The sequence below is a fragment of the Salvelinus fontinalis genome, chromosome 8, assembly GCF_029448725.1.
Source record: "Salvelinus fontinalis isolate EN_2023a chromosome 8, ASM2944872v1, whole genome shotgun sequence".
Classification (NCBI taxonomy): Eukaryota; Metazoa; Chordata; class Actinopteri; order Salmoniformes; family Salmonidae; genus Salvelinus; species Salvelinus fontinalis.
This window is the reverse complement of record NC_074672.1, coordinates 29,084,503-29,099,414: the sequence shown is the minus strand read 5'-3', so window position 1 is coordinate 29,099,414 and position 14,912 is coordinate 29,084,503. Positions and strand designations below refer to the sequence as shown.

General features: G+C 44.8%; 1 protein-coding gene across 2 annotated transcripts in view; it reads left to right on the top strand.

Moving 5' to 3' along the window:
* Window positions 1–8,672, top strand: part of LOC129861052 (prickle-like protein 2) — a 61,093-nt gene extending 52,421 nt beyond the window's left edge. For both annotated transcript variants that reach the window (XM_055932107.1, XM_055932106.1), the window contains exons 3-9: window positions 1,372–1,485; window positions 1,600–1,737; window positions 2,753–2,956; window positions 3,376–3,562; window positions 5,075–5,229; window positions 5,321–6,095; window positions 6,225–8,672. In XM_055932107.1, the coding sequence (XP_055788082.1) occupies window positions 1,372–1,485; window positions 1,600–1,737; window positions 2,753–2,956; window positions 3,376–3,562; window positions 5,075–5,229; window positions 5,321–6,095; window positions 6,225–7,231 (2,580 nt within the window). In that variant the 3' untranslated portion in view covers window positions 7,232–8,672. The remainder of the gene's footprint in view (window positions 1–1,371; window positions 1,486–1,599; window positions 1,738–2,752; window positions 2,957–3,375; window positions 3,563–5,074; window positions 5,230–5,320; window positions 6,096–6,224) is intronic.
* The last annotated feature ends 6,240 nt before the right edge of the window (window positions 8,673–14,912 follow it).

Genomic DNA, 14,912 nt, shown 5'->3' with positions numbered 1-14,912 from the left:
CAACTGCCCTCCCTTCCTTCCTTCCATCCTTCCTTCCTTTCCCCTCCCTCTCTTCCTCCCTCCCTTCGGGAGCTCTGTTAATAGATGACAGGCAGGGCTGATGATAGTTATTTTCTCCAGTCAGCCATCTTGACAGGATTCTGAGGGAGGCTGTGGCCTTTCTCTGAACCAACAGGAGATGAAGGCAATCAAGCCTGCTGGATTATTGTGACCTACAACTAAGTTTAGCGTCTGCTGTTGACTAGTAGGCTGTTTTCTAGTGGATTGGAAGGCCCTCATTTATTTTGTGCAATGTTAGGTGTGAACCACACAATGATTTTAGTTTAAATCTGCTCTGTATGTGTCGAGGATTATGTTGCAAATCATTGAGGTGTGACAAAACTTTAATTGTACCATAAGATTGTTGTGTTCTTGAAGAATAATTACCTGAAGCATTTTCCCTACTTTCTATCGTGTGACTTCAGCTCAGCAAGTTTTCCTGAATGCCTATAATTACTTTGATTGTAGCCTACAGGCATTCAGAAATCATAGATACTTTTTTATTTTCCCATCACTATGGGGGCTGCGGTAGCTTTGAGGGTGGGCCAGCTACTGGAAGGTTGGCGGTTCAAATCCTACTGTAGACCAAGGCAAACATCTAGTGGGAGTGAGCTGGCAGCTGGAGGTTTGCTGGCATTGATGTCTCAGGTTGAAGTAATAATTCCTGCTTGTCTCCATGGTAAAGTGCTGCACAGTGGGACCTGTGATGCAATGCTGCCACGCTCCCCCCCTTCCATGTTCCCTAGAGCAAGGAACATATGTGTTGGATAAAAAGCAGAAGACAAATTTACATCCTGTATGGACTAATAAAGCTAAGTAGAATAAGAGCCTACAATTGGGACTCTACAAAACACTGTCTGCAATGAAAGAGAACATTGCTCTCCAAGGCTGTGTCTGCGGCAGAGCCACAAGATCCTTTGTTCCAGACACTCCTAGTTCCAGCCATTGTTCTCAAGGCCAAGAATGATGGAGGACAGAACAATAACCAACACAGCAGAATATAAAGCCCATCATCTATTCATTAGAAACTGCTGCTTTCAGGTTCATCTGGGAGGGTTCTTTAACTTTTGTTTTTAATCAACAGACATTTTGCCATTCAATTTTCAGAGATAGTAAAGTTTATAATGATGGGTAGGCACATGGCCTACTTCAGGAAGGATCAGACTAGCCACTCTATCAATCCTGTCATTACAAAAAATCAACAATCGTTGAGTGCAAAAACAAACATGTACCAAGGCTGTAGAAGATGCTATCATTGTCACTATGCTGAACTAAGACCCTTAGCGTTTTGTGAGACTAAAGGCAGAGTGTTGTGGTTTGTGTCCCTGTCAGGTGCATCAGTACTACGGTTCTCTACCCGAGGACAGGGTGCCGTATGTGAACAGCCCAGGAGAGAAGCACCGCATCAAACAGCTAATTCACCAGCTGCCCCCGCACGACAACGAGGTGACACATTAGTTTACCTGATTACCTGTGTCTAGTGACCTTTGACACATTTACGAAGGGATGTCTAATGTGTTTGATATGGGTGACGAAAGAGTGTTTTGGTTTGGTCGTCAGGTCCGATACTGCAACACGCTGGACGACGAGGAGAAGAGGGAGCTCAAGCTCTTCAGTAACCAGAGAAAGAGGGACAACCTGGGAAGAGGCAATGTCCGCCCCTTCCCCTTGTCCATCAGTGGGGCCATCTGTGAACAGGTACTCACTGCTGACACAAAACAAACATCACAGAAATCCTACAGCACAAAGAGCGGAAACATAGAGGGCACCACTAGGGGATGGTGCAAATGGGATAAAATCCATGCTACAGCAAATTTAATTTATATTTGAAAATAAATTCAGCTTTCTACTCAGATCTGTTCATGTCTAAATGAGATGCTTTCTCTGCCTTGGTTTTGGATTGATGTCTAATCAGCAGGATTAGCCATAAAAGCCCTTCATTGATAAGATCATGCACTTCACATTTAGAAACATTGGATTATTCCTATCGTAACTGGCATCTCTCTCCCCTCCTCTCCCTCCTCCTTCAATCTCCCCTCCGTCTCTCTCCCCCTCCTTCTCCCCCCTCCACCTTCCTTCCCACTCCTTTTCTCTCCCCCCACCTTCTCTCTCTCCCCTCCTTCTCTCCCCCTCCTTCTCTCTCCCCCTCCTTCTCTCTCCCCCTTCTCCTCTCTCCCCCTCCTTCTTCCTTTCCCCTCTGTACATTTATTTTATCTGACTCTTTCTTTCTAACTCTTTCTATCTATTTATATCTTGGCCCCTTTCTCTCTCTCTCTCTCTCTCTCTCTCTCTCTCTCTCTCGCTCTCTCTCTCTCTGTCTCTCTCTCTGTCTCTGTCTCTCTCTCTCTCTCTCTCTCTCTGTCTCTCTCTCTCTCTCTCTCTCTCTCTCTCTCTCTCTGTCTCTCTCTCTGTCTCTCTCTCTCTTCTGTCTCTCTGTCTCTCTCTCTCTCTCTCTCTCTGTCCTCTCTCTCCTCCGTCTCTCTCTCTCCTCTCTCTCTCTCTCTCTCTCTCTCTCGGCTCTCTCTCTCTCCTCCTCTCTCTGTCTCTCTCTCTGTCTCTCTCTCTCTCTCTCTCTCTCTCCTCTCTCTCTCTCTCTCTCTCTCTCTCTCTCTCTCTCTCTCTCTCTCTCTCTCTCTCTCCTCTCTCTCTCTCTCCTCTCTCTCTCTCTCTCTCTCTCTCTCTCTCTCTCTCTCTCTCTCTCTCTCTCTCTCAGTGTGGGGGCCAGATTAATGGACGGGACATTGTGGTGTTTGCATCGCGGGCAGGCCACGGCCTGGTGTGGCACCCTCACTGCTTTGTGTGCTGCATGTGTGAGGAGCTCCTGGTGGACCTCATCTACTTCCACCAAGAAGGGAAGATCTACTGCGGCCGGCACCATGCCGAGAGGCTCAAACCCCGCTGCTGTGCCTGTGATGAGGTAAGCACGCCTGGGTTCAGAGGGCTGGGGTGGTGGGCAGTCGGCTGGGTTAGCTGGAGCTCAGCGGGAGATGGGGTTTAAGGGGTATTGAGTGTTGAGGGGTCTCACCTTCCACATCTCAGTTATCTGAGGAAGTCTTGCTGGGTTTGACTAAGTCTTATTTCAGCTAATTCTAAGATATGTGTGATCTTCACTTGGTAAGAATCTGTCTCCGCTTGGTGTGTATTTCTCACCCTCTCTAGTGGTCTATGGTTTGACAGTCTTTTCTGTCTCTCCGGCATTTTATCTTTAATTATTTTTACTACTGATTTTGGTCTATCTATTTGCTTTAGATTCCGGTTTGCTGATGATTGTAATGTATGGTCTCTCTCTCTCGCTCTCGCTCTCTCTCTCGCTCTCTCTCTCGCTCTCTCTTTTAGATTATCTTTGCTGATGAGTGTACAGAGGCGGAGGGCAGGCACTGGCACATGAAGCACTTCTGCTGTTATGAGTGTGAGGCTCCGCTGGGCGGCCAGCGCTACATCATGAAGGATGGACATCCACACTGCTGCAACTGCTTTGAGTCTCTCTACGCAGAGTACTGCGACGCCTGCGCTGAACACATAGGTACACGGTTCTAGATGTTTCCTGAACATGATGTATACATACATCGAGTGAAACAAAACATTAGGAACACCTGCTCTTTCCATGACATAGATGAATCCAGGTGAAAGCTATGATCCCTTATTGCTGTCACTTCAATCAGTGTATTTCTCTTTCTTTGTTGTTGTCAGTTCGTATGTTCAGTTAATAAATCATGTAATGATTCTATATTCTTCAAAACACGCCTGCATCCTTTACTTGTACTTCCATATTTACCTCTATGTAACTGCTTCTCTCTTCATTGCTGTCCATCTTCCTCCATCTCTCTTGTTGACATATCCATCCCTGCTTTTATTTTTACCATTTCTTATTCCCTTGACCTATTTTTATCCCTTTCTCGCTCTCTGTAGCTAGGTTTCCATCCAATTGGCGACAGATTTTCATGCGAATTTTCATGCGAATATTGTCAAATCCTCATAGAAAATGTGTACATTTTCCCACCACTTCCCAAGTGTTGTTTCCAGCAAACTGACTTGTGGATAAAAATCAGTGTGTGATGACATAGTGCACACAAAATTCACTTTTTTATGTGCCGAATAAAAATCTAAAGTTCAATGTGTTTCCATCTCATTTTCAACTCTACCAACTCTAGTTTTATATGTCAAACAGCAGTCAAGCATCAATCATCATGTCGCCAGAATAAGACCATCGAAATGTATTGAAAGGAGCATCAAGATCACTGTGCACTTTCACCACTCTGTGAAGTTCATCAGAACTTATTTCATCTGTAGCCTACTAAACGGCATGACTTTATTTGCATACATTTTTTGGATGAAAACGTGGTTAGTGTCTCTTTTTACATGTATCTTGTCCCCTGTTTTCACGTCTCTATGACTGTGTTGTTCCCACACACCATCAGTCTCCCTTTGTCTCTCTCTGTATCTCTACCTCCATTTCTCTACTTCTCAAATCATTTCATTATTGACATGTTTTACTGGTGACGACAACCTAACGGAGCCATTCAAAGAACCTGTGGTCGTTAAGTGCCAATAGTCATACAATCTGAGATAAATGTATATTTATTTAGTTATTTATTTAGTTATTATACAGACCGCATAATCCCAGTTTTGGGTAAAATCACAATATCAACCTTCTGGGAAATAAAACGCAGCATTTGTGCTGTATTTAATTTCTTCTTCCAGTAAATATCATAAAAATATTTTGTAGGCTCATGTTTTACAGATTAGCTGAGGCTATGAGCAGGCTCTTCAGAGACTGTGTGCTTGGCTCAGCTAATTACTGAGGAAAGTTACAGTCTCTCACTATAGATAATGGGTTTCAGCCAGTCAGTTAGACTGACGGTAATGCTGCTGATATACCATATGCCTATGCCAGTGTTCTTTCATCCAAAGGCTAGATCAAGCCTCCAATTGTCTGTGATCATTAAGAATCAGTTTGTGATATCCCGAAACTGACACCTTATTAGTAGTAAGCATCATTTCTAATTCTAATGCCAGGATGTGATCCTCTCCCCAGGCATTGACCAGGGCCAAATGACATATGACGGGCAGCACTGGCATGCCACAGAGGAGTGTTTCTGCTGTGCCCGCTGTAAGCGCTCCCTCCTGGGGCGCCCCTTTCTGCCCAAACAGGGACAGATCTACTGCTCGCGCTCCTGCAGCGCCGGACAGGTGAACAACCAGCATTTAACGGAATGTTCTGGTGACACCTATATGTGTCTTTTCTATGTATTTCAATTATGTAATCAATTCCATCAAACAGGACCCAGATGAATCCGACTCCTCGGACTCGGCCTTCCAGAGTGCCCGCTCCCGTGAGTCCCGCCACAGCACCAAGATCATAAAACAGGATCACCGAAATACCGAGCAGGAGCGTCGCCAGCCAGCGCCAATGCCTGACCGTCTGTCTGTCGAGGTGGACCCCCTGTCTATCCATATGGACCGTCTGAGCCTTGGCTCCATCCAGACACCCAGCCGAACCCCCAGTCGCACCCCAAGCCGCACCCCTAGTCTCAACCAGGTGTGGATGAGCCGGGACGAACCTTACCCCCCAGCATACGAGGCAGCCTATGAGGGCTCCCCGCGGGACCCCTCTCCAACCCCTACGCCCCTGCTCCTGGGCCCGTGTAACCCCAGGCAGGGCTACAGCCCCAGCCCCAAACCCCACCCCCCAACCCAGAGCTCTGGCAACCCAGGGAAGAGGCCTGAGTCCTGGGTTAAAGAGCAGGGCAACACCAAGCGGACGCCCATGGCGGCATTGAGGGGCCAATCCTTCCAGGACAACTGGATCCACCACAGCCAGGACGAGTTCCGGCCACCCAAGCTGAGGACCCAGATGAGTTTTAACGAGGTGTCCAGCCAAGGCCAGGGCTTCTCAGATAAGAGGAGCATCAGCATGCATGGCTTCCAGAGGGACAGCAGGCCCCCACTGACCAGGAACGCCATGAGCAACGGCATTAGCTTCACAGAGCCCCTCACCCCTCTGGAACAAACCCCCCGAGGATCCATGGAGTCTCTGGCCCTGTCCAACGCTACAGGTACTGTGCCCTCTCACCTGAGTTTAGAAGATAGACAGTAGATATGATCTAATATGATAATATGGCTAATGATTTATGCTCCCAATCAGGTAATAAAGTATAAATAACCTGTCTGTGTATCTTTCCCAGGTAACTCTCTGGATGGAGTCAATAAGCGTCAGGAGCACCTGTCCAGGTTCTCCATGCCAGACCTTAGTAAGGATTCTGGGATGAATGTGTCTGAGAAGAGCAACATGGGGACACTGGGTTCCCCTGTCCAGTTCCGCAGCTCTGAGTCCCTGACCTCCTCTCGGCCATACAGGAACCTGAATGCGCCCGTGCAGGTGGGGTACCCCCTGGGGTACTGGGACGCCCCCCAGCCTCTGGCCTTTGAGGGTAAAGGTCGTGTGGCCCTGATGGGGAGTAGTGGCAACCTCCGCATGCCCGCCGTGATTGAGAGGACACCTCGTCGTCGGCCCAATGAGCCAGAGCCCATACGGCAACAACTACCAACGCAACCACGGCGACGGAAACACCGCGGCAATGGTAATGATGGAAACGGCAACCACCGCAACAGTGGTCGCCACCACCGGCGCTCTCGACGCTCACGCTCTGACAACGCCCTCCACCTGGCGGCCGACCGGGCAAATCACATGATGGAACCACCACACCGTCGCGTTCAGGAGGACTACGACCGTTTACCCGCCGGCCGCACCGCCCGGGACCTGTTTGGCGTTGGGGGCATGGGTGGTTACAGACAACAGCCTTATAGACCCTGCCCTCGCACCACCTCAGACCTCACCCTGCACAATGCAGCGGGGGGCGGGGGGATTCAGCCGCTGGGCCTGGGGGGGCCATACTGTGGTGGAGAGGGGTACGGGGAGGGGGCAGACCCCTGGTGCTCTAGCTGCTCCTCGTCCTCTGAGTCTGAAGAAGATGAGGGGTACTTCCTGGGTGAGCCCATCCCCAGACCTATCCAGCTACGCTACCTCAACAATGAGGAGCTGCGCCACAGATACAGCCCTACAGGGGTGGGAGGGATGGGGGGCCACCATGGACCCATACATGGACCCCTTCATGGAGGAAACCACGGGCAGCTGCACGGACAGCTACACATGCGCCAGAGGAGGAAGAGCAAGAACTGCACCATCTCATAGAGAGTGGAAGGGAGAAAGAGAGAGAAAGGGAGTGGGAGGGAGACAGAGAAAAATTAAGTGAGGGAGAGAGAGAGTATGTGAAAGAGTGTATGTGTATGTGTCAGAGAGAGAGAGAGAGAGAGAGACATATATATTTGATGTGTGTGAGTTATACAACTGGCTCTGTGCGCGGGGGGGGGGGGGTGTTGTTTGTGTACACCTACACAGTATGATCTAATCAGAACAGGAAGCCTGCAATGGACCGGCTTCTTACACAACTGCAATGTTTACAATGGTGACTAACGATTGGCACGAGCATCACATTTGTATTGTTAACTGTTTATTATATAGAACAAGAAAGGTTATGGCAAATGATAAACTGTGTGTGTGCGCGTGTGCGCGTGCGCGTGCGCGTGCGAGAGTGGTACATCTACAGATACATCCAAGAAATACTGGACGTATTCATAAAATGTACTGCCGTAGTAAAATTACTAGCTGTTTTTTCAAACCAGTTAAAACATTTATAGAAATTGGATTCATGCATGCATAATATTCAGTATGTCAACAAGGCATAAAATAATACTGCAAATATTGCAATTCATGATGGAATTTAGCAACTATTTAGCATTGTTTTCCATCTTGAAACAGACAGGGGATAAATTCACCATGTCTGTAAAGTTTAATGAATGCTCCCAAATGACTCAGTTTAAAAGAAGTAATGGTACACAGCAACAAGAGCTCTACGGGCCGAAGTGCTCACGTATTTTATGTACCTACTGGACCTTGGAAAACCACCTGAGTGGACCTCTCATACCAGTGATCCACCAATGACTTATAATCAGTCAATCAATTACTAAGGAGAACCAAAAACTGCCTGGCACACACGGCAGCCCTCCGAACCCAGTCAACTGGCTGCGTGATTGTGGAAAATGTGTGCTGTACAGTGTTGTCTTTTACCTCAGTGGAAACCAAGAGCTGCTGAATGTACAGTATTGTTGGCTAGCCGGCCATGTTATCACCATGTATAAGTAGCCTGTTGAACCTAACCCTGTGCTGTGTGTTTTACATAGCCTCCTGCCCTCCCTCCATCCATGCTTACCAAGGACAGCTCTAACCTTTGCTCCTTGACCATTCAGGCACAGCAGCGCCTCATATGGTCCCGTTTCCTCCCGCAACCTGCTTTGTTTTATAGAGTTAGAATACCACTACTAGATTAATAATAATGAAATATAATAACAATAACAATAATAATACATGTTAAATGTATATAACAGTCAAATAAATGTTATTTAATTTATGGATGTAGTAATGTAAATGTTCTGTACATAATGGCCCTACATATTTATATATATTTTGTAACTACAGAATCATTATTTGTATAACATGATGTAGGGATAGAAAAGTCTTGCATGTTTATTTGTTGATGTTGTGTCATATTGGAATTAAAGTGGATTTTAATGAACAGTGAAAATTTCACGTCTTCTTTTGGTAACACTTTCAGACACTTTCATAACACTTTGTAGATTTGGCATTGTGTTTTAGGTTATTGTCCTGCTGAAAGGTGAATTCGTCTCCCCGTGTCTGTTGGAAAGCACACTGAACCAGGTTTAACTCTAGGATTTTGCCTGTGCTTATAGCTGTATTCCGTTTATTTGTATCCTAAGAAACTCCCTATTCTTTGCCAATTACAAGCATACCCATAACAAGATGCAGCCACCAACCTGCTTGAAATATGAACAGTGGTACTCTGTGATGTGTTGTGTTGGATTTGCACCAAACATGACGCTTCGTATTGAGGACAAAATATAATTTATTTGCCTCAGTTTTTTTGCCTTGTTTCAAACAAGATGCATGTTTTGGAATATTTGTATTCTATACAGGCTTCCTTCTTTTCACTCTGTCATTTAGATTAGAGATGTAATTACAATGTTGTTGATCCATCCTCAGTTTTGTCATATCACAACCACGCTGTAACTGTTTTAAAATCACAATTGGCTTCATGGTGAAATCCCAGAGTGGTTTCCTTCCTCTCCGGCAACTGTTAGGAAAGACGCCAGTATCTTTGTAGTGACTGGGTGTACTGATACACCATCTAAAGCCTAATTAATAAATTCACCATGCTCAAAGGGATATTCAGGGACTGCTTTTGAAAAAAAAAATTTTTTTACACACATCTACCAAATGCTGCCCTTCTTTGCAACCTCCCTGGTCTTTGCGGTTCAATCTGTGCTTGAAATTCACTACTTAGTTGAGGGACCTTACAGATACAGTGGCTTGCGAAAGTATTCACCCCCTCACCCCCATTTTGTTGCCTTTACAACCTGAAATTAAAATAGATTTTTTGGGGGGGGGGTTGTATCATTTGATTTACACAACATGCCTACAACTTTGAAGATGCAAAATATTTTTTCTTGTGAAACAAACAAGAAATAACACAAAAAAAACTGAAAACTTGAGCGTTCATAACTATTCACCCCACATTTTGCAGCAATTACAGCTGAAAGTCTCTTGGGGTATGTCTCTATAAGCTTGGCACATCTAGCCACTGGGATTTTTGCTCATTCCTCAAGGCAAAACTGCTCCAGCTCCTTCAAGTTGGATGGGTTCTGCTGGTTTACAGCAATCTTTAAGTCATACCACAGATTCTCAATTGGATTGAGGTCTGGGCTTTGACTAGGCCATTCCAAGACATTTAAATGTTTCCCCTTAAACCACTCAAGTGTTGCTTTAGCAGTATGTTTAGGGTAATTGTCCTGCTGGAAGGTAAATCTTCGTCCCAGTCTCAAATCTCTGGAAGACTGAAACAGGTTTCCCTCAATAATTTCCCTGTATTTAGCACTATCCATCATTCCTTCAGTTCTGATCAGTTTCCCAGTCCCTGCGATTAAAAACATACCCACAGCATGATGTTGCCACCACCATGCTTCACTGTGGGGATGGTGTTCTCGGGGTGATGAGAGGTGTTGGGTTTGTGCGTTTTACTTGATGGCTAAAAGGCTCAATTTTAGTCTCATCTGACCAGAGTACCTTCTTCCATATGTTTGGGGAGTCTCCCACATGCCTTTTGGCGAACACCAAACATGTTTGTGTATTTTTTTCTTTAAGCAATGACTTTTTTCTGGCCACTCTTCCATAAAGCCCAGCTCTGTGGAGCGTACAGCTTAATGTGGTCCTATGGACAGATACTTCAACCTCAGCTGTGGAGATTTGTAGCTCCTTCAGGGTTGTCTTTGGTCTCTTTGTTGCCTCTCTGATTAATGCCCTCCTTGCCTGGTCTGTGAGTTTTGGTGAGCGGACGTTTTTAGTAATGGATTTAATGTTGCTCAGTATGATGTTCAAAGTTTCTGATAAAAAAATTTATAACCCAACCCTGATCTGTACTTCTCCACAACTTTGTCCCTGATCTTGTTTGGAGAGCCCCCTGGTCTTCATGGTGCCGCTTGCTTGGTGGTGTCCCTTGCTTAGTGGTGTTGCAGACTCAATACTTATGTAAATGTCATATTTCAGTTTTTATTTTTAAATAAATTTGCTAATATTTCTAAAAATATGTTTTTGTTTTGTCATTATGTGGTATTGTGTGTAGATTGATGAGGAAAATAAACTATTAAATACATTTTAGAATAAGCCTGTAACGTAACAAAATGTGGAAAAACTCAAGGGGTCTGAATACTTTCCGAATGCACTGTACACTGAACAGAAATTTATACGCAACATGAAACAATTTCAAAGATTTTACTGAGTTACAGTTCATGTAAGGAAATCAGTAAATTCATCAGGCCCTAATCTATGGATTTCACATGACTGGGAATCCAGATATGCATCTGTTGGTCACAGATGCCTTACAAAAAAAGTAGGGACGTGGATCAGAAAACCAGTCGGTATCTGGTGTGACCATCATTTGCCTCATGCAACGCGATCCATATCGGGGTGAACAGGCAGAGGCTCGGGTGGTTGTTGTCCTTGATGATCTTTTTGGCCTTCCTGTGACATCGGGTGCTGTAGGTGTCCTGGAGGGAAGGTAGTTTGCCCCCGGTGATGCGTTGTGCAGGAGAGCCCTGTGGATGTGGGCGGTGCAGTTGCCGTACCAGACGGTGATACAGCCCGACAGGATAATCTCAATTGTGCATCTGTAAAGGTTGTGAGGGTTTTAGGTGACAAGCCAAATTTCTTCAGCCTCCCTAGACCCACTTCACCGTCTAGTATGGCAAATGTACTGCCCGCAACCTTAGGGCTCTCCAGAGGGTAGTGCGGTCTGCCCAACGCATCACCGGGTCACACTGCTTGCCCTCCAGGACATCTACAGCACCCGATGTCACAGGAAGGCCAAAAAGATCATTAAGGACATCAACCACCCCAGCCACGGCCTGTTCACCCTGCTATCATCCAGAAGGCAAGGTCAGTACAGGTGCATCAAAGCTGGGACCGAGAGACTGAAAAACAGCTTCTATGTCAAGGCCATCAGACTGTTAAATAGCCATCACTAGGCGGCCTCCAACCAATATACTGCCCTGGACTTATTCACTATCTCTAGCCAGCAACATCCCGGTTACTAAACCCTGCACGTTAGAGGCTGCTGCCCTATGTACATAGACATGGAATCAATGGTCATTTTAATAATGTTTACATACTGTTTTACTAATTGTAATGTATATACTGTATTATAGTCAATGCCATCCTATTCAACTATTGCTCTATATATACTATTCTATCCACATATTCTTCAGATACACTACATATTCTATCCACACACTGTCCATAATGTCTATACATCCCATCACATATGCACACATATACAGTACCAGTCAAGAGTTTGGACACACCTACTCATTCAAGGGTTTTTCTATATTTTTACTATTTTATACATTGTAGAATAATAGTGAAGACATCAAAACTATGAAATAACACATATGGAATCATGTAGTAACCAAAAAAGTGTTAAACAAACCAAAAAAATATTATATTTGATATTCTCCAAAGTAGCCACCATTTGCCTTGATAACAGCTTTGCACACTCTTGGCATTCTCCCAACCAGCTTCATGAGGTAGTCACCTGGAATGCATTTGCATTAACAGGTGTGCCTTGTTAAAAGTAAAATTTGTGGAATTTCTATCCTTCTTAACGTGCTTGAGCCAATCAGCTGTGTCGTGACAAGCCAGGGGTGTTATACAGAAGATAGATGTATTTGGTAAAATACCAAATCCATATTATGGCAAGAACAGCTCAAATAAGCAAAGAGAAACGATAGTCCATCATTACTTTAAGACATAAAGCTCAGTCAATCTGGAAAATGTGAAGACCTTTGAAAGTTTCTTCAAATGCAGTCGCAAAAACCATCAAGTACTATGATGAAACTGGCTCTCATGAGAGTTGCCACATGAAAGGAAGACATAGAGTTACCTCTGCTGCAGAGGATAAATTAGAGTTACCAGCCTCAGATTGCAGCCTAAATAAATGCTTCACAGAGTTCAAGTAACAGACACATTTCAACATCAACTTTTCAGGGGAGACTGCGTGAATCAGGCCTTCATGGTCTAATTGCTGCAAAGAAACCACTACTAAAGGACACCAATAAGAAGAAGAGACTTGCTTTGGCCAAGAAACACAAGCAATGGACATTACACCGATGGGAATCTGTCCTTTAGTCTGATGAGTCCAAATTTGAGATTTTGGTTCCATCCGACGTGTCTTTGTGAGACACAGAGTAGGTAAACGGATGTTCTTTGCATGTGTGGTTCCCACCGTGAAGCATGGAGGGGGAGGTGTGATGGTTTGGGGGTGCTTTGCTGGTGCCACTGTCAGTGATTTATTTTGAATTCAAGGCACACTTAACCAGCATGGCTACCACAGCATTTTGCAGCGATACGCCATCCCATCTGGTTTGCGCTTAATTGGACTATCATTTGTTTTTCAACAGGACAATGACCCAACACACCTCCAGGCTGTGTAATGGCTATTTGACCAAGAAGGAGAGTGATGGAATGCTGCATCAGATGACCTGGCCTCCATAATCACCCGACCACAATCCAATTGAGATGGCTTGGGATGAGTTGGACCACAGAGTGAAGGAAAAGCAGCCAACAAGTGCTCAGCATATGTGGGAACTCCAAGTCTTCTGGAAAAGCATTCCTCATGAAGCTGGTTGAGAGAATGCCAAGAGTGTGCAAAGCTGTCATCAAGGCAAAGGGTGGCTACTTTGAAGAATCTAAAACTTGAAGAAAAAAGAAGAAACCCGCACACTGCCCTTGATAGTATCACTGCTCTTTAATAAGCTTCCTTATGGCCTCACGGCCTTCGTCAGAGCTTTTCATTTTTTTCAACTGATACCATGCACCTACAAAATAGATAGCTCAGATGTGTGAGTGCCTTTTGAATTAAGAATCTGAAATATATTTTGATTTGTTTAACACGTTTTTGGTTACTACATGATTCCATATGTTATTTCATAGTTTTGATGTCTTCACTATTATTATACAATGTAGAAAATAGTACAAATAAAGGAAAACCCTTGAGTGAGTAGGTGTGTCCAAAGTTTTGACCGGTACTGCATATATGGACACATATTTCTACACTCCGGACTCTGACATTGCTCGTCCTAATATTTCTATATTTCTTAATTCCATTGTTTTCTTTCAGATTTGTGTATTGTTGTGAATTGTTAGATATCACTGCACTGCTGGAGCTAGGTACACACGCATTTCACTACACACAAAATAACATCTGCAAAATATGTGTATGCGACCAATAAAATTTGATTTGATCAGGGTGATTTGTAGATCAGAGTGATTTGTGTAGAAGGGTGTTTTGTAGATCAGGGTGATTTCTAGATCATGGGGATTTGTAGACCAGGGTGATTTGTAGACCAGGGTGTTTTGTAGGTCAGGGGGATTTGTGTATTAGGGTGTTTTGTAGACCAGGGTGTTTTGTAGGTCAGGGTGATTTGTGTATAAGGGTGTTTTGTAGATCAGGGTGATTTGTGTATACGGGTGATTTGTAGATCAGGGTGATTTGTGTATAAGCGTGATTTGTAGATCAGGGTGATTTGTAGATCAGGGTGATTTGTAGATCAGGGTGATTTGTGTATAAGGGTGTTTTGTAGGTCAGGGGGATTTGTGTATAAGGGTGATTTGTAGATCAGGGTGTTTTGTAGATCAGGGTGTTTCGTAGGTCAGGGTGATATGTGTATGAGGGTGTTTTGTAGATCAGGGTAATTTGTGTATAAGGGTGATTTGTAGATCAGGGTGTTTTGTGTAGAAGAGTGTTTTGTTGATCAGGGTGTTTTGTAGGTCAGGGTGTTTTGTGTAGAAGAGTGTTTTGTTGGTCAGGGTGTTTTGCAGGTCAGGGTGTTTTGTAGGTCAGGGTGTTTTGTAGGTCAGGGTGATTTTCAGGTCAGGGTGTTTTGCAGGTCAGGGTGTTTTGTAGGTCAGGGTGATTTTCAGGTCAGGGTGTTTTGCAGGTCAGGGTGTTTTGCAGGTCAGGGTGTTTTATAGGTCAGGGTGATTTTCAGGTCAGGGTGATTTTCAGGTCAGGGTGTTTTGCAGGTCAGGGTGTTTTGTAGGTCAGGGTGATTTTCAGGTCAGGGTGTTTTGCAGGTCAGGGTGTTTTGCAGGTCAGGGTGTTTTGCAGGTCAGGGTGATTTTCAGGTCAGGGTGTTTTGTAGGTCAGGGTGATTTTCAGGTCAGGGTGTTTTGCAGGTCAGGGTGT